Source organism: Marasmius oreades, chromosome 6, assembly GCF_018924745.1.
Source record: "Marasmius oreades isolate 03SP1 chromosome 6, whole genome shotgun sequence".
Lineage (NCBI taxonomy): Eukaryota > Fungi > Basidiomycota > Agaricomycetes > Agaricales > Marasmiaceae > Marasmius > Marasmius oreades.
The window spans coordinates 3224271-3246263 of NC_057328.1; the positions used below are offsets into that span (position 1 = coordinate 3224271).

At 47.5% G+C, this 21993-nt stretch overlaps 6 protein-coding genes across 6 annotated transcripts; 4 read left to right on the forward strand and 2 right to left on the reverse strand.

Annotated features, from left to right (window-relative positions):
- Window positions 1–58: 58 nt before the first annotated feature.
- E1B28_010514 (uncharacterized protein) lies at window positions 59–628 on the forward strand (the record flags this gene model as incomplete). The annotated part of the gene is made up of 3 exons (XM_043155484.1): window positions 59–110; window positions 170–196; window positions 264–628. 3 exons carry the CDS (start codon window positions 59–61, stop codon window positions 626–628), a joined length of 444 nt encoding a protein of 147 aa, XP_043007953.1.
- Window positions 629–1229: 601 nt separating this feature from the next.
- On the forward strand, window positions 1230–3579 carry E1B28_010515 (uncharacterized protein; the record flags this gene model as incomplete). Its single annotated transcript, XM_043155485.1, has 11 exons — window positions 1230–1370; window positions 1434–1700; window positions 1753–1790; window positions 1845–1912; window positions 1962–2038; window positions 2093–2149; window positions 2206–2602; window positions 2658–2828; window positions 2886–3251; window positions 3310–3399; window positions 3473–3579. The coding sequence occupies 11 exons, from the start codon at window positions 1230–1232 to the stop codon at window positions 3577–3579; spliced, it is 1779 nt and encodes a 592-aa protein (XP_043007954.1).
- Window positions 3580–4167: 588 nt separating this feature from the next.
- On the forward strand, window positions 4168–5645 carry E1B28_010516 (uncharacterized protein). The gene is made up of 5 exons (XM_043155486.1): window positions 4168–4413; window positions 4475–4593; window positions 4651–4931; window positions 5001–5425; window positions 5507–5645. Exons 1-4 carry the CDS (start codon window positions 4274–4276, stop codon window positions 5112–5114), a joined length of 654 nt encoding a protein of 217 aa, XP_043007955.1. The 5' UTR covers window positions 4168–4273; the 3' UTR covers window positions 5115–5425; window positions 5507–5645.
- Window positions 5646–6570: 925 nt separating this feature from the next.
- Window positions 6571–7840, reverse strand: E1B28_010517 (uncharacterized protein). The gene is made up of 5 exons (XM_043155487.1): window positions 7306–7840; window positions 7175–7239; window positions 6983–7111; window positions 6857–6923; window positions 6571–6791 (listed from the first exon to the last, which is right to left on the reverse strand). The coding sequence occupies exons 1-5, from the start codon at window positions 7642–7644 to the stop codon at window positions 6729–6731; spliced, it is 663 nt and encodes a 220-aa protein (XP_043007956.1). The 5' UTR covers window positions 7645–7840; the 3' UTR covers window positions 6571–6728.
- A 1462-nt stretch (window positions 7841–9302) lies between these two features.
- Window positions 9303–17957, forward strand: E1B28_010518 (uncharacterized protein). Its single transcript, XM_043155488.1, has 13 exons — window positions 9303–9443; window positions 9499–9582; window positions 9639–9838; window positions 9894–10272; window positions 10324–11055; window positions 11111–11403; window positions 11465–11757; window positions 11806–12110; window positions 12170–15537; window positions 15592–17155; window positions 17209–17362; window positions 17427–17661; window positions 17713–17957. Exons 1-13 carry the CDS (start codon window positions 9324–9326, stop codon window positions 17750–17752), a joined length of 7767 nt encoding a protein of 2588 aa, XP_043007957.1. The 5' UTR covers window positions 9303–9323; the 3' UTR covers window positions 17753–17957.
- A 561-nt stretch (window positions 17958–18518) lies between these two features.
- Window positions 18519–21947, reverse strand: E1B28_010519 (uncharacterized protein). The gene is made up of 10 exons (XM_043155489.1): window positions 21307–21947; window positions 21132–21254; window positions 20740–21071; window positions 20569–20685; window positions 20449–20517; window positions 20099–20387; window positions 19626–20039; window positions 19366–19563; window positions 18934–19310; window positions 18519–18863 (listed from the first exon to the last, which is right to left on the reverse strand). The coding sequence occupies exons 1-10, from the start codon at window positions 21486–21488 to the stop codon at window positions 18625–18627; spliced, it is 2340 nt and encodes a 779-aa protein (XP_043007958.1). The 5' UTR covers window positions 21489–21947; the 3' UTR covers window positions 18519–18624.
- Between the last annotated feature and the right edge of the window lie 46 nt (window positions 21948–21993).

Consider the following 21993-nt stretch of genomic DNA (forward strand, 5'->3'; position numbering starts at 1 on the left):
GGACTGTGATCCCACTCATTCCAAACGTCGATCGTTTGAATAATACGCTCCGAGAGCCATGCGTGATGCTGACTGTTGTCAGCTCTTGTTCTGCTGCTGTTCTTGTTTTTGTAAGTCTTCAACCATCCTTCCTACAACCACCATGATGTACTGATGACAACGTGTTCAGTATGGTGTGGAAACAGCTACTTCCCATGTGTGTATATCCGCTCCTGTTCAATCAAACCTAGTCTCATCGATTTTGCAATCTGTCCGCCGCGTAGTCTGTTGTCGGTGTAAAAAACGTACGGAAGACGATGACGATATGATGTCCACGAGGGAAGCCGATTTATTCAAACATGACACCCACGCGGTGCAATCGACGGTGGACACACCACCACCGGGGACCTACCGCATGTCAATAGAAAGACCGCGAGAGGGGACGACAGGAGAGCAGAAGAATCTTACACCTTCGGACTCTATGGAAAACTCAAGAAATGCCCAGAGTGGCGACCGATACTCGAACTATAGGAGCAGACCCCTCGAAACAAAGAATGACTTGCCAGCAGCTTTGCGGCCTGGCGTCGCCGCCAATGCAGTACAGGGGCGGGAACATAATCTGCCGGCATCGGCACCGCCGCAGTACTAGACGGGAGTGTCAGCCTTGCCGCCGCAATCTCTGCATTGGTAGGCAGGGAATTCTTAAAGGGAAGGTTGAGCAAAGATAGATAGATATTTTACACTTGGTCGCATCGAACAGTATACCAGACTACATCGTAACTGAGAGCGGAATTGTGGAGGGAAGGATTGAGAGCGTGACAAGAATTCTGTGACTGGAACACCCATCCTTCTAATCAACCTACAGCCTACAGGTCCATTCAAGAGCTCAAGAATACCCTGTTATATTTGGAGGAAAGCTATGAGTATCGGGTACTTGAAGTGGGCTGGATCCGAGCTACATTGGGATTGAAGAATAACCCAAGCGCGAACGTGTAACTCAGGGCACAGGTATTGTGGCTTTATTCACGGGGAGATTCATGATGATTTCATAGTTGTATTATTTCCAAGGTTCGTTCAGTCCGGCATCCTTCGGTAACCTCTAACCTTGATACTTTCCCACTTACCACCCAGTCAACGCCCCTTAAAACCTATATGTTGTTCCCATGTCACTCGATAACACGGTAGAATACAGCATTCAATAATCATGCACAACCACACTGCTCAGGCCTTCCCACCCTTTTCAGTCGAAGATGGCTTCCTTCTTCGAGGGCGCATGCAACGTGGATTTCTCTGGTAACACGTCCTTTACGAGTGCGAATACGGTCATCAACAATTTCAATTATCCAGAGGGGGTCTCGAGCTCGAGGGGTGATGGCCAATGGTTCATCTTAGTGCGTACGCATTCCATTCCTCTGTCAGTCTCGCTATAGCTCACTTACCCTGTTTCACGACAGTCCGGTGGACGAGGAAGGTTCAGATTAATAGAGATGTGCGATATCAACATGCTGCAAGAAATCTCCTCGGCGATAGTCCATGTGCCGGTCAAATCTCGCATGCTGAAGTCCACAAATCCATTTCGAGGCCGGCTCGAGAGTCGACGAGCGACCGTGAAGATTCGGAGGAGAGTTCAAAGCGCTGAGATAGTTCAGTTTGGAGATCAACGGTTCACGGTTGTTTCTTTTGAGCCTGAGGGTGAGGGAGACGCTGAGAGGGTACGGACGGTAAGTCTCCGTAGTTAGTATTTAAAATGCTTCAGATTGACTTATTGACTAGGTGTTGCAACCGTTTTTGGAAATCGCGCTGTCCCCACGGTGAACCTTGGGCTCTATCTGCTACCTTTTAGGATGCTCCTTATTTGATTAAAGCCTAGCGTGGCTTCCGCAGCTTTTCGGAATGGGTCGGTTAACAACCCCAACTCTGATATATCTGGATGGTACAATTACTGCTGCCTCACATTTTTCAAGATACTGATTTGGATCTAGAGCTCGTCAATGGAGAGGATATCCTCAGGCAGTACTGGAAGACACGCATTGTATATTTTTATCTATTCCATAGACATGTGAGGTGTACCGTTCTCGACGCTCTTATGATAAATGCAGCTCACCTCATGTAGGCCGCTACAGTATGTGCTTTACAAAGGGATAGGACTCTGCAGAAGTTATCGCTTCCGGTGAGAACGCTCTTTCGTGGCGAGTTTTCTCGTCTAAAAATGGCTTCATGATACAGCTTTTGGGGGAACCTAAGGACTGGACGTATAACCGCAGAACTCGTACATGGCAGTATGATGTTACATACACTACCCTATCCTATGCAGAGGATGACTCTGAGGTGGACTTGGTCTTCGATTATGTGCTCCCACTTCCTAATCACTGCGATCCTCCGCTCGACTGCGTGGAGATCATCCGGATCGTCCCCAATTTCGTCGAGTTACTTTCAGCACTCGGCTCTTTGATGCGTGTAGAACACTTGAAGGATTTTGTCCGCCATGGTGTTCTCACGTTTGGGGCTGTTATTGATCGCACAAAACCAGGAATTCTCTGGCACTTGCCTTCCATACAATCTCCACAGTGGTACTACCATCCGGTTGATTCTGATATTGATGTCAGTTTCGAATCACAATCAGGTAATTCTTGGCTTTTTAGCGGCACTATTTCCCATCTCTAACTCGCATGACATAGTTCCTTCACTTGTCAAACTAATCTTCCTGAATACTGCCAACGTGCAAACCCTAAAATTGAATACCCACTTTTCACTGCATCTACCATCAGAGGACCGCCAGCGACTCCGGTCTGCGTACCTTATTCAGTCGCAACCCTTTTACCGTGATGCTGCTACCTGGAAAGATTTGGGTATCGAACTTCGATTTAACTACCTGGTCTTCCTTGCTAACGAGCATCATATTCCAGTTTTTGTTGATGAATTGGCCTTTTCCTTAGCAGGGACCTTTACATCCCATCCGTCAAGTTGTCATCCACCAAGATATCTACATGTCCCACCTCTATCCTCTGAAACGATCAACGGCGCGCCCTGCCTTCGTACACCACCAGATTCCCTATTTTTCTACTGGTCCTTTGACCGCGAAGGCAAGAATCGGATTTCAAAGGAAGATTGGCCTTTGTACGAAATCCCAGAGCTGAGATCACAGACATATATTGGGTCAAACTGGTGGTCGCCGGCACATAGAACGGTGTGGGACTACCTTCGGTTCAAAAATTATCATCAGAGTGGTGAAGAGTTGGCGAATGAATGGGGTTATCCAATTCTGATTAGAGGTGAGCGACTTTGCGACTGTACGTGTTTGAGAAACAATACATAAATGTTCATTTACAGGTGACCCTCATTTCCCTGAGGTTGAAGACCGGTCGAAATCGAAATCCCAAAGAGTGCTGTCGTGGATTGAGAAGAAGATTAAGCTGAAAGGTCAGGATCCGATTTTACGGCTATCTTTTTTATTTTCGGACACACCTTAAGCCATTGCACACCACCGTTACAGGTTCATCTGCCTGTGGAGATAAAGGAAAGCGTAAAGAGCAGGCCCATGTACTAAAGTCACGGGTCGATATTGTTGGACAAGCATCTATCGTTGAGATTTCGGACTAGGTGTTTCCGGAGATGTTGGACAGGGAGTTGGGATGGCCGACGACGACGATATTAGCCCCCCCAAAAAAATGGAGAATAAGTGACCCCAAGAATTATAGATTCTGAGATTCGGGCTGGAAGGACTTTGATTTTCCTCGACTGCTAATGGGCTGATACTAATAGCGGCCCGCGCTTGCGCTGGAATTTGGGGAGTCGTCGGAAAAGGCGACACGGTGATATTGGCGTACGTATGTAGGTACGTCGTAAGTGTAAGTTACATTAGGTCCCCGGTATCCACTGGGTCCGAAGGAGATACAACTAATATCTATCTATCTGTGGACGAACGTAAATCGTAGATCTTATACTGAGGGCGTTTTTTATTCTATTAAACGTCAATAGTCGATGGATCCGAATTATACAATCATTATTAGCGTGAATGCGAATCAAAGCCAGTATGGCGGCGATATACTATCCTGACAAGGACGTGCATTCGAGATGTCCTTCCGGAAACCGGGCCACTGAGAATTTCGGCTCAGTGAACTGATTAGACCCGGCGTTGTTTCAACGCCGGTACCGCTGTTAGAACTTATTAGGCCACGTGAGGTTGTCGTCGTTCGACGTTCACTCACATGCATCCAGGTATATAAGCCCTAACTTGAAGCTCTAGAGGAGGACATACTCAGCCGCATCAACTCTTCTCACAACATCTCTGATCATGCCTGAAAACAAGGACAGACTCACACTGACGGTCTACGTCTCCCCAGAAACCCTGATTGCACTCAAGGAAAAAAAATACAAACTTTGCATGGCAGTGGAAGTAAATGGCAAATCCACTGTTGTTTTTCAAACTGTAAGGTAAGAACGCGTTCACTCACTTTTGAAAATTTGCGCTATGTAGCTGACACCCTCTCATTAGCAAACTTCTGATCCACAACGAGTTTGAGTTCGAAGATCGTTACCGAGTCTTTGGCACGAACACGTTCAAAGATGGCGCGTTGGTAGAGGCATCCACGAGGAAGGTCCCAATCTTGCTGGGTAAGCACTGCATGCTTTTTCATCTCCTAGTCGCAGCTCCCTGAATCGATAATACAGGCCAAGAGATCACATTGAGCCCTGAGGGCGTGCTCGGTCCTGCATCTGGGACGATGGATTCTGCAAAACCATTCATCGTTCATAATCATTACACCGAACCCATCCACCTCGGTATTGACGCACTTTTCGGTGGCGAATATAGCTCCATCTACGTCACTGAGGAAGCGATTTTGCGTGGAGACATCGTTTGTCTACCAGCTAGAAAGCTCTTGATCTGGTTCGAACAGAACCTCGAGACTAACACGATGATCTCACACGCCCGGATCACCAACTGCATGCGGGTAAGCGGCACCCTTTCACAGTTAATTTCAACTGTTTTAGCTGAAAATGCCTCCCCGCGTTACCTTCAGCTCGACTTTTCGAAAACCAGTCACATTACGGTCAACTACAAGGCACCAAAAGATGCACCTGCTGATGGGATTTGGTCATATGGACCTCTTATGGTGCATGGACAGACCGCGTAGTACCACTCAGAGACGAACACATTTTCTTTGACCCGAGCTAATTAATCTGCCTACTGCGTGACGCTCAGGGCTAAATCGTCGGTTCAGGGCTCGCCTTCGGTTTAACAGGATTTTATGCGGTATCGGACAACTCGTACAGGACACCTCACGGTTTAATCGACTCGACTCGATTAAATTTCCCTCGCGTGCGGGAGCAGGAGGATAGTAGGAAGAAGAAAGAGTGGGATTCCTTGGATTGACTCGACTGGAGATGTGGCAATAACGGATGAATTCAGTGTACATCAATAAATTGCATGCCACACCGAAGCTACGTATGTATGCTAATACGTTTTTGGAATTACTTAAAAATAATCATCCATAAGACGCCGCCATTGCAATTTCGCCGCTGTCAGTGAGCTTTTCGCCACGCTCTATCCTCGCTTCTCGAAGGCCATGATGACTCGGCAGCCATCCTCATTACTGGGCAAGCAATTCCCCCGGAATTTGAGCCTGAGGAGGGCTGAAAACTCATTAGAGGCACCACAGTAGGTCTGGGCTACGCTCACCCACGTTACACTTGTCCTTATTCTGTTTCCGACCTGGATATGGCCCGTGTTCGCCAATTGTACGATGTCAACTTCTTCGGCGCTTTGGAGATGGTCCACGTCTTTTCCTCCCTCCTTCTCGCATCCAACGACGCGTGTGTCGCCCAAATAAAGTTACAGATTACTACGGGTCAATTAAGATACAGGGGATGGAAGTCTCTGGGAGAAAAGAAAAGAAAGACATTCATCCTCCCGAGGTCATATCCAATCTATGACTATGTCCCCATCATCCACTGTTTCGCCATCCTCGACATATTCATCAACCTCAGGCTCCACCTCACCTATCATACCACCCATGCCATTCTCCTTCAACACCGACTCATCGGGGTTTTCAAGTCCCGGTGACTTAGAGTCCAGGGGCAGTGTATAGTACCTGAACATCCGAGTAACAGCCGTATCTGGTATACGGATCTGGATTTTCTTGTCCCTCGGGATAAGAAAGACAAAATGAAAGCCAGACGGTGGTTTACCACAGATCGCCTCAAGCCGCTTCAGAAGTGGCTGAGGTACGTAGATTTGAGGCTGCATGCGCCTCTGGTCATCCGAAACGCAGCGCCAAAGTCCTTGCCGCCCAAAAAAGAGTTGAAGAGGGGATTATTGACCTGCAAAGTTCACTGTTTGTGTTTTTCGCCAGCATGACCATATAGCAGACGCCAAATGATTGAGATCGGGACAGCGCCAGAAGGAGAGTCCAATACGGTAAACTTGAAACTTGACAGCATTCCAGAATCAGGATTCGTTTACGGATGGTTCTGGCTGCAAGGGCGGATCGATTATAAAGAATATCCGAAAGCGGACTTGACACGAACGTCACAGATCACGGGATGTGACTTCGGCAAATCCTTGAACCGAAATGAACGCTTGTGGGCCCATTATTTCTTGATCACATTACTTCACCCAAATCTTCCTCGAGAGCTTGGTTATAATTAGGCTCCAAGATCTCGATGTCTGCCATGTCAGAGGGAATCTTATTTAATTGAGGATAATGTAAGTAGTGTCTCGGATTCGCACCCATCCTTCACAACTCTGATTAGGTAGGTACATTCACACCTTTCTGGAAAGCAGCTCTACTTTCAATTCTATCCACCCAATCCTATGTGGAGATGAACTCAGTTTTGGAGGCCTTCAGATCGAAAGTAATCATTTATAGGAACTTACCTTCAGGTTTGGCCACTCCGTTGTATCCAAACCGAGTTTTTCGGCGTTCAAGAATCCAGCTCGGACCCTATATGGACAGTAAAAATTTTGGTCGAATCGAACACAGATAGAGGAAAACGATCTGACCATAAATGTGTTTTGATATCAGCGATCGTGTACTTATCGCCAGCGAGATACTTGTGTTTCGCCAATCGCAAATTGAGGACTGAGTAAAGCCTCTTCAATTCGTTCAGATAACGGTTCTGCGCATACGGGCTGTTAAAGGAAGGGGGGTCAAGAACAAGTCGAGGGCACTGAATCAAAAAAAGCGGCGCGCACATCTGTTCCGGTGCGGACCACTTGAAATGACTGAGCTGTCCTTGCATCGGGCCAACACCTCCGTGCTAAGAAACCAAGCACACGTCAGTGGCCTCGAATGAGCTCCAAGTGAAAAGCTGAAGGCGACACACCGCAAAGAACAACCACTGTAACACCTCACTATATTCCTTCGGGTTCTCGACAGGACTAAACCCAAATCTGTTCTCCTTATCAAACTCCGCCTGCAGGTACGCCAGAATTGCGCTCGTTTCAAAGACGTTGAACCCATTATGGGTAATTGCGGGAATACGACCGTTGGGATTGATCTCCAAATACCATGGAGACTTGACTTGGTTGTGAACTTTGCCGATGTCAGACTCGGAAAGAGACATTTTGACGACTTCGTAGGGAATTCCAAGCTCTTCGAGGAAAACTGAGATGGGCTTGCCGTTGGGTGTAGCAGCGGTGTATAGAGTTAGTTGAGGAGACATGGTGATGGTAGCGAGAATAGGCGTGAAGCGGATTATAGCGATTGAACAGTTAGTCTGAACTGATCCTTTTAAGGAGTTTGGCTAGGGTGAAAGGCGGCATCCTCGGAAGTTCATGTAGACACCTGAAAAGGGAGCATTAGCTTCCAAAACCGGGTAAAAGGAAACTCGAACTTACTCAGCTCGCTGCTGACGGAGCTGCTGACGAAGGATTTATCAGACGAATCTCAAACAATGTAATGACCTCCGGGGTAACCCCTTCATTCCCCGAGCGTCAACGTTGAACGTTGAACGTTTGAACGGGGTTAATTCTAGTCTCCCCTTGGCAGTACTACACTGTCACGACCTCTCTGAGTGAATTCAATGTCGGTGTGATATGTAGGTACGCCGTTATCGGCTTCCAACTCGACGATCTTCTCCTGATCAACACAAGTAGGAATCGTTTTACCGCCTATGGTGACGGGACCCCAGCCCAAATGCAACACATAATGTAGAAGGAAACCTGTGGAGGCGTACGTGTACTCCTTTGGTGATCACTGAGTGATTCTTTAGAACGGCGGCTGTCGTGCATACACTCGAAGGCAGGAAGGGAACTGCTTAGAGTCGGTGGTGAAAGTGCTGGAAAAGTGGTTGTAGGATTAAGTAGAGCGAGTACTTGTACAACAGTGTCGAGCCAACCTCCAGTCTTTTCTGCGACAGTAGTCTTCAAGTCTTTAATTTTCAACGTCCAAAACGAAAGTTTCAATGCCGAGCTTTGCGAGGGGTTCCATCGACTCTAGCGTACGAGAACAAACGAACACCCTGCGAGTGCTTAGAAGCAAATAGAGTAATTGTAACAGAGTGCCGCTAAAACGCGAGAATGGAAGGCAAGTGCGAATTCCTGGTTCTGTGCGATCAATAACACGCATAAACGACAAGTACCAGTGCTGTCAAGGACGATCGGAATGTGACTCTGCCAGATGTTGAGCTGCACATCAGGTAAAATTTCATTGAATATCGGGGCTCACATCGATGTACTACTACGGTGCAACAACCCAGTTCACCGATAGTCGATTTTTACGAGATCTAGAGCAGATTTTCTTACAATTCTCGCAGTTTTGGAAGGAAACCGGCCAAAAAAATGCGATTTACGGTGTCAAAAGTTTTTTTCCCACGGTGTTTCACTTTTTGAGGCTAGGACCCGAGTTATATGGAACCCATTGTATTTTTTTCACCTCCCCATGGTCAACTCGAGTCCTCCCAGTCAATCCCATGTCAAAAAAAAGTGCCAAACCAGGTAGCGCTAAGAAAGCACACGACAAAAGAAAAAGAGTCATCAAACTCACACTCCAGACTGCACGAGAGGAACATGCAAGGAACATGCTGATCCCAGTTAGGGGTTATCAGTTGCAAGACTGGCAGTCAGAGTGGAACAGGGGCTCCTTCCTAATTAGGGAATATTTCCTTTTTGGGATGGTTATGTAACATGTGTTTCACTTTTTCGGGGTGGCCAACAGTAGACCACATCCTATGGCTTATTCCTGTGCACCCTGGATACCTATATATGATAGCTATTAAAATATAATGTTATTGAGAGTTAACTATTTTTTATGTGGGAGGAGATACAAAAGTTTTTTTGGGGGGTCGCGCGCGCCAAACCAAGTGCCGCGACCGTGGGTTGGCGCACTATAGTATCATGTAGCATGTCCAAGATGGAGAGAATTCAAAATCCCGCCGAAATAAACTCCCACGCTCCATTTTTTTTGCAACTTATGGACGTCGAGCAAGAGGGGGCGGTAGACGTGATTCAGAAACGCTTCAAGGTATTGCAATCTCTCAAACGTGAAGGATTCACACTCTCTGACCGTGCATCTATAGTACAAGTCGTATCAGGACGAGCTCAAAGATGTCCACCTCCCTTCTGCACTCCAGAATCAATCCAAACTAGACCAAGAGCTCGAGGTACGTCCGTTTTTGATTGAAGCCGCTTAAAATCACTCTAACGATTTTGTTTCTAGGATAACCAATCCCATTTCTACGAAGCTCTCGTCCACTGGCAGCAACTCAACCTTTCTCCAAGTTACATTACATTCTCAAGGAAAGCTGCCCCGATTTCGGCTTCATTACCTCTCTTGCTTCACAACTGGACGGATGTGGTAGATCTATGGTTAGAGGCGTTGGGTTCTTCAGATGATGAGGGGCTAAAAGCTCTTTTAGAGTGCGTTACATTGGTTTTTTTGAATCTTCAACCACGTTAATTTCATAAATCATAGTCTAATTCAAAAGATCGTGCAGGATTTACGCTCCACGATTACACCAGCGTATCCTTCGATATTGAAGGCTTTGCTACGACTTCCAGTTCGAACGATAGCTTCGGATGCCCTCGAGGTGTTACTCTCTACGCTGTCCTCTATCTTCAAGTACATCGTGACGCCATCTACGAGCCCAGATATCTTCGAATTGACATGGTTATCTCTTCGCGAAACTCTTCCCAAATATTTACCAGAGATTCAACGGACCATGGCAGAAGTTTGGGGTTCGGTTCTCAGGAAGGTGAAGGCGAGCTTGAGAGAGAAGGTCGTTCTGTTGATAGTAGAGGATTTGAGAGATATTGAGGATGCTGCTGCGTGGTGTTTCGTGTCTGCTTGCAAGGTTGGTTTGTTCTTCACGTTGTGGTTTTTCTTTTGATTAAACTTTTCGCAGTCTGTATCTCAAACGCTTCATACGGTTACACCATCGTTAATGAGCCCACTGCTCACTTACTACCTCTCTTGCGGAGAAGACGTGGTTTCACTTTACACCCTTCTTCGCCGAGTGTTGACTGCTCTCACTCACCACGTAAAAGGAGCAGACCAATTCACCGCGATAACTGGCATCGTCCTAAAAGAATTTGCCAACGCCCCGTCCCACGACTCGGAACGTTTACGACGTGTAATGGAAGTCGCCGCAGTCATCGCGTCGGTCCGTAATGGGTCTCGACTTACCAACCAAAACATTACACAGCTATACGGTGTATTGCCGGTGTCCGTTCCAGCAGAGTCACAACCCTCTCTCCTGAAATTATCGTCAGCGCTGCTGACGGCAGGTGATATGAGTTCTTGGATGTCATCTGGTCGTGGTTATTTGGCTCGACTGTGGGAGGACGAAGAGATGGACAGCTTCACGCTCAAACTTCACGGAGTTTTGAGTGAACTTGGATGGGGAGGATGGAAGATGATTGCTCAACCTGTGTTGGTGAAGAAGACGAGTAGAAAGTTGGAGACAGAGACGGAGATGGCAATCAAGGGTAAAGAGACGATTATATTGCTTGCTGCGCTTTGTCGCAGAGGGAAACTAGGTGAAGTCGATCTGGTGTGGAGGAGGAAGGTTGAGGAGTGGTCATATAAGAGATTGAAGGAGTTTGCTGGTCGAGCTGGGGAATTGGGTGTCACTGAGGTCTGCTGCAGATTGTTGGTTTTTCCCATCATCAAAGGCTTAATGTTATTTGTAGGCATCCGAGTTGGACGACATTTTAGCTCTCTCTGCGTACTTCACACCGAAGATAATAGATGTTCTGGTCGAAATAATTGACGCCTCTCTCCAGATAGCATTCGACACCGATCATTCAGATGATTTTCCCTCTCCAGCGTGGGTACTTGGCAGTTGCATGAAAAGCCTTGCGGGTCAAGACGAATCACAATGGACTGAAAAAGTGGATCTCTTGAGCTGGACTCGAATAATCATACGAAACTGGGCATGGTCTAAGGACGTCATGACGGGGATTGTCGAACTCTCGAATGCCTGGTTCGTAACCATTCATCTCCGCCTGCTTCAAATCGACCATGACCATTGTCTTTCTTTGCAGCAATCAACAAGAACTCGAAGCAATCGCCTTTGACGAGGTCTATTCTTGCGTCAAAGACTCAATTCTCTCCCACTCTCAGTCATTACGCTCCAGTACCCTCAAGCTGATTTCTTCGCGGCGTTTCAAGGTCCCTGAGAACACCCAGGAAGCCTTGAGTCGATGTCTACAAGGAGAGAAAGTTTCAATCGACGTTCAAGGAGTACGTGAACGTGTGTTGAGGATAGGAAAGGTTGTGCCGATGCTGAAGGACGGTGGTAACACTGGTGCAGACCTATGCGCTCGGTGGTTCATGGGTATGTTATCGCATATATGCGCCAGGATGTTTTGCTGACAGTTTATAGCGCAACTGAAAGTAAACCTGAGACCCTTGTGGCTTCCTGCCGCAAAGGCGCTGGAGTCACTTTCTCAGCGTTTCGGTGATGTAGTATGGGCTCTACTATTTTCGGAATTGAGGAAAGTCGCGGAAGAAAGCTCGCGTCCAAGCGTGGGAGGTTCGGATTCGGACTCACAAGAAGATATCCGTTGCAAGTTAGAGGCTGATCCTTGGGAAGATGAAAGGTCGTGGAGAGACCCTAGTGCTCACAAGTTACGATTATCTGTCATCCAATGGCTCGATAATCGTTCCCATCTCGTTCGTATCTCCAAAGTGCGTCAGGGCTTAACTATCCTTAAACCTTTCCTAACATCTCACCACTTATCATCTAGGACCCATCAAACTTCGAACGCTTCGACCAACGCTCATACGAACTCCAGCTCCTCTCGGTTTTAGGCGAATGCTCGGCCCTCGCAGAAAAACACAATCGAGACCTAATCCCTTTCTTCTTATCCATCAACGCTGAACATAAGCTTCCACGACCGAAACTGATTGCCTGGCTCACCGTTTTCGCCAAGTTTCACAATCCGAAAGCCTTACATTCTACCGACACCCTTCGTTCGCTATACACTTCACTCCTATCCAACCCTGATCGTTCGGTCCAATCTTCGGCACTGTCATGCCTATTGACGTACAAGCAACGCTCGCTTTTATTATACGAGCAGAAATGCAGGGCTTTACTGGATGATACCCGCTGGAGAGATGAGTTGACCATGCTGGATATCGCCGGTATAGAGGAACATGATCGGTCGGAAGTGGTGCATGTGGTTATTAGACTCTTGTTTGGCGTTATGCTGGAGAGGAAAGGTCGGTCTCGAGGTGCAGATCGTCGTTCAGCAGTTCTCACTGCACTTGGTGGATGTTTCGAAGAGGAGCTAGGGTTACTGGTCGAGCTCATGTTGAAGGGAATCAGTCGGGGGAGCGCAGAGGGACAGTTCGAAGTAAAACCATTATCCCACGAAGTCTCGGATAAACAGGTCAACGGTTATCTAACCTTGCTCGGTGACGTGCTCAAGAATCTCGGCCCGAAGCTTGTTGCATATTGGCCTCAGCTTATTGGTACCACAATCAATAGCATTGCTACTGCGCAAGCGAAAATCGGTGCTGCAATGGAGGTCGACACTGAGCAGGAGAAGGAGGATGATACAGAAGAAAGCGGTGAAAACGTCGAGGAAACCGTTTCTTCTCTCAAGTCTACCCGAACTATCCGCCAACTCGGCCTGAAGCGTCTCGCAGATTTCTTCCGTTGCCCTGTCTCGTTCGACTTTACACCTTACATTGAAGCCTCATTCCCCGTTTTTATTTCCCCTCGGGTGTCCTCTCTCGACAAGGAAAATACCCAAGCTCCATCTACGCTGTTAGAGCTGTTCTTCGTGTGGGCCACAGATAGGAATACGGTCTTCTACCTCGTCAACTATGATGATCGTGTTCTTCCAAAGGTTCTGGACTGCCTCATCGCACCGAACGTGAAACCAACAGTCCTATCACGGATATTGGATATCGTTGACCGGTTACTTGTCTATTCTTCCGAAGATGCTGCTGTCTTGGAGCAGATTCTGAAGCCATGCATGCCCCTCCTCCTTACCAACTTATCCATTCAAATCGAACGTTCGAAAGGTTCTTCGTTCCTTTCGACGCCCTTGGGTCAGCGACAGATTGGAACGCTAGCAGAAATTGCTCAGTACTCCTCCAGTGCCGCAGAAGCCTCCACACTTCTGAAGCTTTTCTCCCCCTGGCTCCGGAAACCGTCGAAGGTTGTTCAGGAGAAAGTTAAAACTGATCTTCTCAATATCATTGGGCACCTCATGCGGTTAATACCAGATCTCAGCGATAAAGATTCGGATACCAGCACCACACTGTATCAGTTGTTATCTTCCCTTTTCCAATCACTCCGGACACGAGCTGCTCGACTTGGGCTTGTGACTACTTTCAACGAGCTTGCGAAAGTACAGGGTTCCCTGCAAGGTCTAGCAGAGGTATTAGAGTCCTTGAACGCGTACTCCACGAAGCGGCTTGACGAACCCGACTTTGAACGCCGTTTAGATGCCTTTAATCAAATCAGTGTTACTCTTCATACGTCCTTTTCTCCTTCCGACTGGCTTCCGATCATTCACAATATGCTCTATTTCGTTCATGACCCCGCCGAGCTGGCTATCCGAAACAATGCGTCTTCTTGTATGCGCCAGTTCATCGAATTAGTAGCAAATCAAGTCGCACCAGAGTATGAGACAGAGTTCTCCCGAGTACTCTTCCCGGGATTGAAAAACGGTTTACGCTCGAAAAACGAAATGGTCCGAGCCGAGATCCTTGGAGTAATATCCCATGCTGTCGCGAAATGTGAGCACATACCGTCACTACAGGAGATGCGACGTCTACTTGCTGGAGGGGACGAGGAGGCAAATTTCTTCAACAATATCGTTCACGTACAGATCCATAGGAGGTCGAGGGCATTGAGGCGCCTCGCGGACCAATGTGATGAGAATCCAATGAAGAACGGGACTATTTCTGATATTTTCCTTCCGCTCATCGCCAATTACATCGCTCCCGCATCTTCTTTGGATCACCACCTTGTAACGGATGCTATCAATACCACCGGGCGTTTGGCGAAACACCTGTCGTGGACCTCGTATTACGCTCTCATACAGAAGTACTTGCGACTATCGAAGGCGAAGGATGAGGCGGAAAGAGTGTACGTGCGGACTTTGGTGGCTGTTTTGGAGAACTTTCATTTTGTGATGGAGGAAGAAGTTGTAGAAGAGGCACATGAGCCTCGTGGTGACGAAGACGAAGGAGATTTCCCAGATAATCCTCCTTCGCCGAAAGGTCAAAGCATGGCGAAGATAGCAGATGCGGTCAACGCCAAATTGATCCCCAGTCTTCTGCAATACCTCGAATCTAGAGATGCGACTACAGAAGATACAACACGGATACCCATCGCTGTTGGAGTGGTTAAGGTTGCTAAGCATCTACCCCAAGCCTCGGCGACACTCCAAATAACTCGGCTATTGACTACGACCAGTCAAATCATGCGAAGTAAATCCCAGGATACTAGGGATCTGACTCGAGATACTCTTTGTCGTATCGCTGTCGTCCTGGGCCCCTCTTACCTTCCTACCATCTTCCGAGAGCTCCGAGGTGCCTTGTTGCGTGGGCCGCACCTCCATATCCTGGCCACCACCGTCCATCACATCCTGGTCCATATCACGACCGGCGATAACGAAGCGCAATTTGATATTCTCGATGATTGCGTATCCGACGTCGCACATGTCTCTGCCGAAGTGATATTCGGTGATTCAGGGCAAGACGTATTGACCGAGGGCTTCAAAACCAAGTTACGCGAAGTCAAGTCCTCCAGCTCTAAAGGTTTCGACTCTTTTGCTATCATGGCGAAACATATAACCCTGAGCAGCGTCAGCTCCCTTTTGTTACCCCTCCGTTCTATCATGCAGGAGACCGAAACGTCAAAAGTCATGCAACGTGTAGACGATGTCCTGAAGTACATCACGAACGGCCTCAACTCCAATACCCGTATCCAGCCTGCTGATCTACTTTCCCTCTGTCATTCATTGATCACGCAGAACTCCCGCTTTTTGAAGACAGACGCTCCTCGCCGTCAGAAACAGGTAAAGAATCACGTTATCATTCAAACTAAACGCCAGGAGGCGGTCGAGACAGACCATTATGCCAACAACTCTTTTCGGTGTGTCATTCTTGTTTATTACTGTGCGATCAACCACTGACTTTGTCCGCGTAGGTTTATTACTTTTGGGTTAGATCTACTCCAAACAGCACTTCGCCGCAGTCGATTTGATTTCCACGATTCGAATATCATCTCCCGTCTTCAATCTATGGTGATCGCCGCGGGAAACACGCTATACTCCACGAACTCGTCTGTCTTGACCTCCAGCCTGAAGGCGGTAGCTGGATTGATCAAATGCCCTCTGGACTCACTCGAACGCTCTCTTCCTATCTTCATTCGGCAAATACTGGAGATCATCAAGCGTCTAGGGAATACAGAGTCTGATGTCGCTCAAAATGCGCTTAAAACTCTCGCTGTTATCTTACGAGATGGCCCCGCAGTAAATGTCAAAGAGAAGGACCTCGCCTTTCTACTGGAGCTGATAGGTCCTGACCTAGAGGAACCTTCACGGCAGGCGTCGGTCTTCCAGATGCTGAGGGCTATTATTGCTCGAAAATTCGTTGTTCCAGAAATATACGACCTCATGGACCGGGTTTCTGAGATCATGGTCACCAACCAGTCTCCCCAGGTGCAGGAGTTATGCAGAAGTGTCCTGCTCCAGTTCCTCCTTGACTACCCGCAGGGTAAAGGCAGGCTGCGCAACCATATGACGTTCTTTGCAAAGAACCTCTCGTATGTGTATGAGAGTGGTCGGAAGTCAGTTTTGGAACTCCTTAGCGCGATCGTTACGAAGTTCCAAGTCAACCTTATACGGGAATACGCGGACATCCTGTTCGTTTCCTTAGTTATGGTTATTGCGAACGACGACTCTGCGAAATGTCGTGAAATGGCAGCTCACCTCATCAAGTCATTGGTCGAGAGATTTGACGACGAACGAAAGCAAATTATGATGTCTTACCTTCATGTGTGGGCGACGAAGGAATCACAGATCCAGCTTGTTCGAGTGTCCTCACAGGTTTACGGTATCGTCATTGATTCTCTAGGGAAAGATGTCTCTGCACATACCGCTACCATTCTGGAAGATGCAAAGCGGTCACTGACGCACAGTGCTGAACAGCTACTTACGCTGGAGTCGAACGAAGGGGAACCGATGGATGTTGATCTGGAATGGCAAACGCCTTATTATTCTCTCATAGTCCTCGGGAAACTAGGAAGCCTATTCCCCACTCTTATCACGCCTTCTGAAAACGAAGGTGTAGATTGGAAAGTCGTCATCAACCTTCTGCTTTTCCCGCATGCATGGGTCCGCACAGCAGCTTGTCGCTTGCTCGGATCTCTCTACGGTCTCTCACCAATCACGCCACCTGGTATAGACACGATATTCTCGCCACTTTCATATGATGGCATGAAAATGACTGCTCGGAGTCTCTCGTTGCAGCTGAAAAGCGAACATCTGGATGATGCACTTGGTCTGCAGGTAGTGAAGAATCTATTCTTCATCGGCAAATGTTTTGCCGCTATTCCCCTGGAAGCCAACGAGGCTGCAGAGACTGAAGAGGATGACGAGGAGTCTTCCGATCAGCAAGCGAGTGGGAACCCGTTACCGTGGCTATTCTCTACATTATCGTACCAAATACGATCTGCAATCATTGCGAGGAGGAACAAGGCATCGATGCCGGTATGTCGTTATCTTCAATTTGGTATCGGACACGATTATCTGACGTTATTCAGAGTAACTGGGTCAATCGACCCATGTCAGTGTTACGCTGGTTTGCAGTGATGACGTCGTATCTTGAAAGCGACGTACTTGAACGATTCCTCGTTCATATCCTCTCTCCGGTATACCGTATCACTGAAGACGACACGATACATGATCCGAAGATGTGTGAGTAGTTACGAATGACATGAGCCTCATTGTAATCTAACGCAATTAACGCAATTCCATGTAGCCGAGCTCAAGGATGTCTCTGTCGAATTACGGGACCTTGTCCAATCTAAAGTTGGTGCTACCAAGTTCTCGGGCGTCTATAATCAGATAAGACAAGGAGTTCTGTCTGTCCAAAAGGAAAGGAAAGAAGCCAAAATCCTTCAGCTAGCAATCAACCCCCAAGCTGCAGCGAGTCGCAGAGTGCACCGGAACGCTTTGAAAAAGGACGGCCGCAAGAGAAAGAACCAGATGTTCAGGTACGTTGTTCTTTTGCCTGTCGATGTCTTCCCTAACTCATACTACTCCAGCGACGGGAAAGGAAAGCTCAAAAGGAGAAGAGAAGTTTGAAGAGTTTGTGATATGGTTAAATCATCTATTTGCAGAGGAATTCTTTGTTGACATGTATCGATAGCTATTCTGTATAATAGACGTTAGCAAGGATCACAGCGCGTTGAATTAACGCTACAGAACAAGAAGGTCATGCAGCGAGTCACTGAAGGAAAGGCTTGGGTTCCGATCGATGTTCTTAACATTTGAAACTGGCTAGGGGAAGATAAAGTGAGGAAACGGTCAAGGACGTCTGTCTTCGTGTGTTATTATGTATATGATATTTTTGAACTAATGCACGTCCTTCGACCTGTTTATTCGCAATCCAGTATGTACAGCAGTTACACCTTGCGAGCTAGATCTCTACCGCGCAGTTGACGCTTCAACTTCGGCGTAGAACTTAGACGACAATGAACGACTCGGAAGATTTAGAAAGACTCAGCTTGGACGACTCCGAGTCACTCTCGAGATCACTTCCACCATTCCCTGAATCACGACTAAGTAACCACTTCAAATTATCTCTACCACCTCTTAGAACGAATCTCATAATGCGGATTTCGTGCAAAAGACGCCAACTTGATGACTGGAGACAAAGGGAGCCAGAAGAATGTTAACTCGAAAGGAGATTAACAAGGTCTGTTTACCCGTGTTCGCGTCGCGTTGTGAAGGTTTATGTGCGTTCTGTAGACGCTTCACTTTGATCAGTACTCGAGCATGAAACGTTTGAAGAACTACCGGTCCAGTATTACCCGGATAAGGTGTACAATCACAACTCTCCAATCTTCATACGAAGCTCAGATCGACCGTCGTTATTGAACTAACAGTCATACATAGTTTGTCTGAAAAACATCGAGAGCAAGCAAAGCAACGTCACGTCACGTACAAAACAAAAACTACATCTTCGACAACTCCCGGCTAGCACTTCTCAACCTCTCGAGCCTCGTAGAAAGCTCCTCACGAGCATCAGCAACCACCAAACTCTCCTGCGCGAACTCTCGACAAATCTCAGGCCCATCTGCAGTGTGGATCCGAAGTTTCTCAAGCAACACCTGCAAAATATTCCTCTCCAGACCCAAAACGAGCTCATAGTCAACGACGAGTAGGACGTTGTCAGCGAACCGCTTGTAAGCAACTGAAAACGGAGTAAAAAGGAAACATTCTTAAGCGCGAACGTTCGATTCAAGGGGAAGAAAAAGTTTAACCTTGGAAATAAGCCCGGACCTCTGCCATAATCTTCAGGGCAGGCTCCATCTCGTCCCCCGGTAACAGCTTCTGTATGTCGGTAGGAGTAAGGGAGTTAAACCCCAGCTGAGCAAGAGCTGCCAGCGCGTTGTGCATGTACGCCGAATCGTTGTTGGCAAAACTGAACGCGGGAGGGGTCTTGGAAGAACACCGCTTCATCATGACGGGGTCCTTGTCCTCTTGACGGAGTTGCTTGTAAAACGCGAAGAACTTATCCCTGTAGTCGTTGAAATACTGCGTATTGGAGCTCAAGGGACGATGTTCTAATTTGACTAGCCAGTCTAGTCGATCACGGGTTTGTTCGTATTGTTGGCGGAGGTGGTCTTGAACGATGTCGCTGGAGAAAGTGATGTTATGGCTGGAATATTGCTAAATGATGAGAAAACACCTACCTGACTTGACGCTCCAGATGTCCTTGGCCGAAATCCTTGAAATGCTTCTTGACAACATTGGCCACCTGTTCGATTATTGTGTCATACACCTCCTGGCAAAATTCCTGGGCAGGTTCAGTCCATCGTTCGGTGATTTCGGATACAAAAGATTCTTCGACAATGTATGGGTGGTTTCCTGGGAGTTCTCGTGTACGGGAACTAAGAAAGAAAGAAAAGGCTTTCAACCGGGGAAAGATAAAGATAGAATGATAACCACTTACTCGTTCGCCCTCTGTAACACCTCTTCAATGTATATGGATTCATTCTCATCTTCAGCATTGATGGCAACCTCCTCTTCCTTCTCATCATCAAACACCTTTTCCTCATCTTCCTCGTGGTCAAGAAACGTTGCTCGAGGCACGACACGGGGACCCTGGCGACGCTCATATGGTTTGAAGTTGGGAGCAGTTTTTCTAATCTTCTTCCTAAACGCCTCTTGATATGGCCGAATTGTTTGATGTAAACCAGTCCTATCTGGTACTCCCTCCACATACTTCTCGACATCCGACTTGAATGAAAACAACATTGAAGAGATTTCGTTAAGCGGATCATTTGAGGGGGGTCTGGGAAGTTGACCGAGGGCAACTGTGGCCTTCTGAATCCCGACTTTTAGTTCTCGGCGAATTTCGGGAAGGCTTTATTGTAAGTGATTTATTAGCATTGGCTATTTGTGCAGTTAGAAAGAGACACTCACCGTTGAGAAATGAGATCGGAAAGGATAACACTTAGACGCTCAACGAGATTGGATGTTCGGAGGTACTTTTGATACATCGGCTCTAGGTCGCTCCAGGGTGGTGTCATCGAGAAAAAGTCGTCCTCACGTTGCCGGGCTTCAGACCACGTTACGCATTTCTGCAGCTCTGAGGTGCTCGGCTGCTTCACACAGAACCAGTGATTACGCAAAGGCTGTTCTTCGCCGCGAATGAAACCAAGCCATGAATCTTCGTCTCCGAAGTCGATTCTGTCAGGTTTGGTGAGGACACCTAGTTGATGGATCCGCCTTGATGAGTTGCAGATTTGGAATGAAAGATGTAATTGCCTTACCCACTGTACGTTCGCCTGTGGGGTCAAACTTCTTGGCGAGATGCAGAGCCCCTTGGTTCATGTGGTCGGCTGGATGGACAGACTTTAATTGTGGCACGAATAAGAGAGATAATAACTGACTTTCGCATGAAACAGTGAGTAGAATGATACAACTTGGTTTCTTGACATAGGATTCAACCATTCGTTCTACTAATTCGATGTCCCTTGAATTTCCATCGCGAGTTGATCGAATGAGCCCTATAATGGTCCTCGGCGATCATTGCAGACAATGACGAACAAAGGACAGCTTACCAGGAAGATCACAAAACGATAAATCAGCCACATCAGGGCCGCTAATCTCCAGAGCGACACAGTTAGCCGAAAATGGCTTGCTGCTCACAGTATTACCACCAACGTCCTCCGCCACTAGAATCTTCGCGCGGTCGATCATTGGGTTCAAGATGGCGATTTGAGCTTTGCGGATACGCTCTTCGACTTTGAATTTGTTGTAGATGGGCTCTCCGAAAACTTCGTTCTTTGCTTGACCCAGGAGTTGACCAGTCTGGGGGTCGTAGAGAGTGCGAAGTGAGACTATACACTTCCAGCGTGCTTTGGAGTTCATGAGGCGGCATTCGATGGGGCAACTAGGGAGAATATCCGTAAGTTGTTCTGCTAACAAAGAAATAATGTAAGGAAAACAATACCGAGTACAGGTCCCAGATGCTCTCGGAAGAGTGATACCAGAGATGGCTTCAATCAATGAAGACTTCCCAGCGCTTTGGTTGCCTATGACGGCAATGCGAGGTATATCAATGTCGATTTGTACCCTATAATAGCCATTTTGGTGAGCAAGTTGACGATGAGTGATGGAACGCGTACCCAGTGTTAAGGAGCCTGTTGGTTAATTCGAGCATTTGACGACGTCGCTGTGAAAGTTTCGAGTTAGCCAACCCAACGGAGGCTTCAGCAGTGGCAGTGGCGCCCGCACCAACGTCTGCCGGAGACGTGGTGTTTGAAAAGGCTGTGCTGTCAGTGGACGAATTGGAACTAGAGCTGGGCATGGAGAACACAAAAGATGGAGTGGAAAAATGGGGGAGTGGTGTTGAAAACGGGAAGGTTCGAGTGGAGTATTTATGGAGATTTTGGGTGCTTTGATGAGTGGACGCATTGTCAGGTCGCAACTGTAGGGTCGATGTCAAATGCCGAGAGTCGAAACACAAAAATGTAAATGTAGGGTCCTTTTGAATAACTACTCTGCTGAGGGCAGCTCGTGCCTTTCAAGCCGTCAATGTCCCGCTATCTTGGACTGAATGCCGTCGCTACCCAGTGATTCCGCATCTTTCCACCCTTCCCTTTGTCCTGAACGTGTAAAGATGGTTGTTCGGATGGAAACGTGTGGTGATTGTGATTGCCTAGACGTATGAAATTTCATTCTTCTGACTTAGGTTCCTTTCATGTTGTGGAAGCCACCGACATATCAGTAAAGAGAAGTGAAGGTGACCGTCGGAGGGAAGTGGAAACCTCCACCCGCGGGATCAATTCTTTTCAGGCCACCTGTTTGCCACG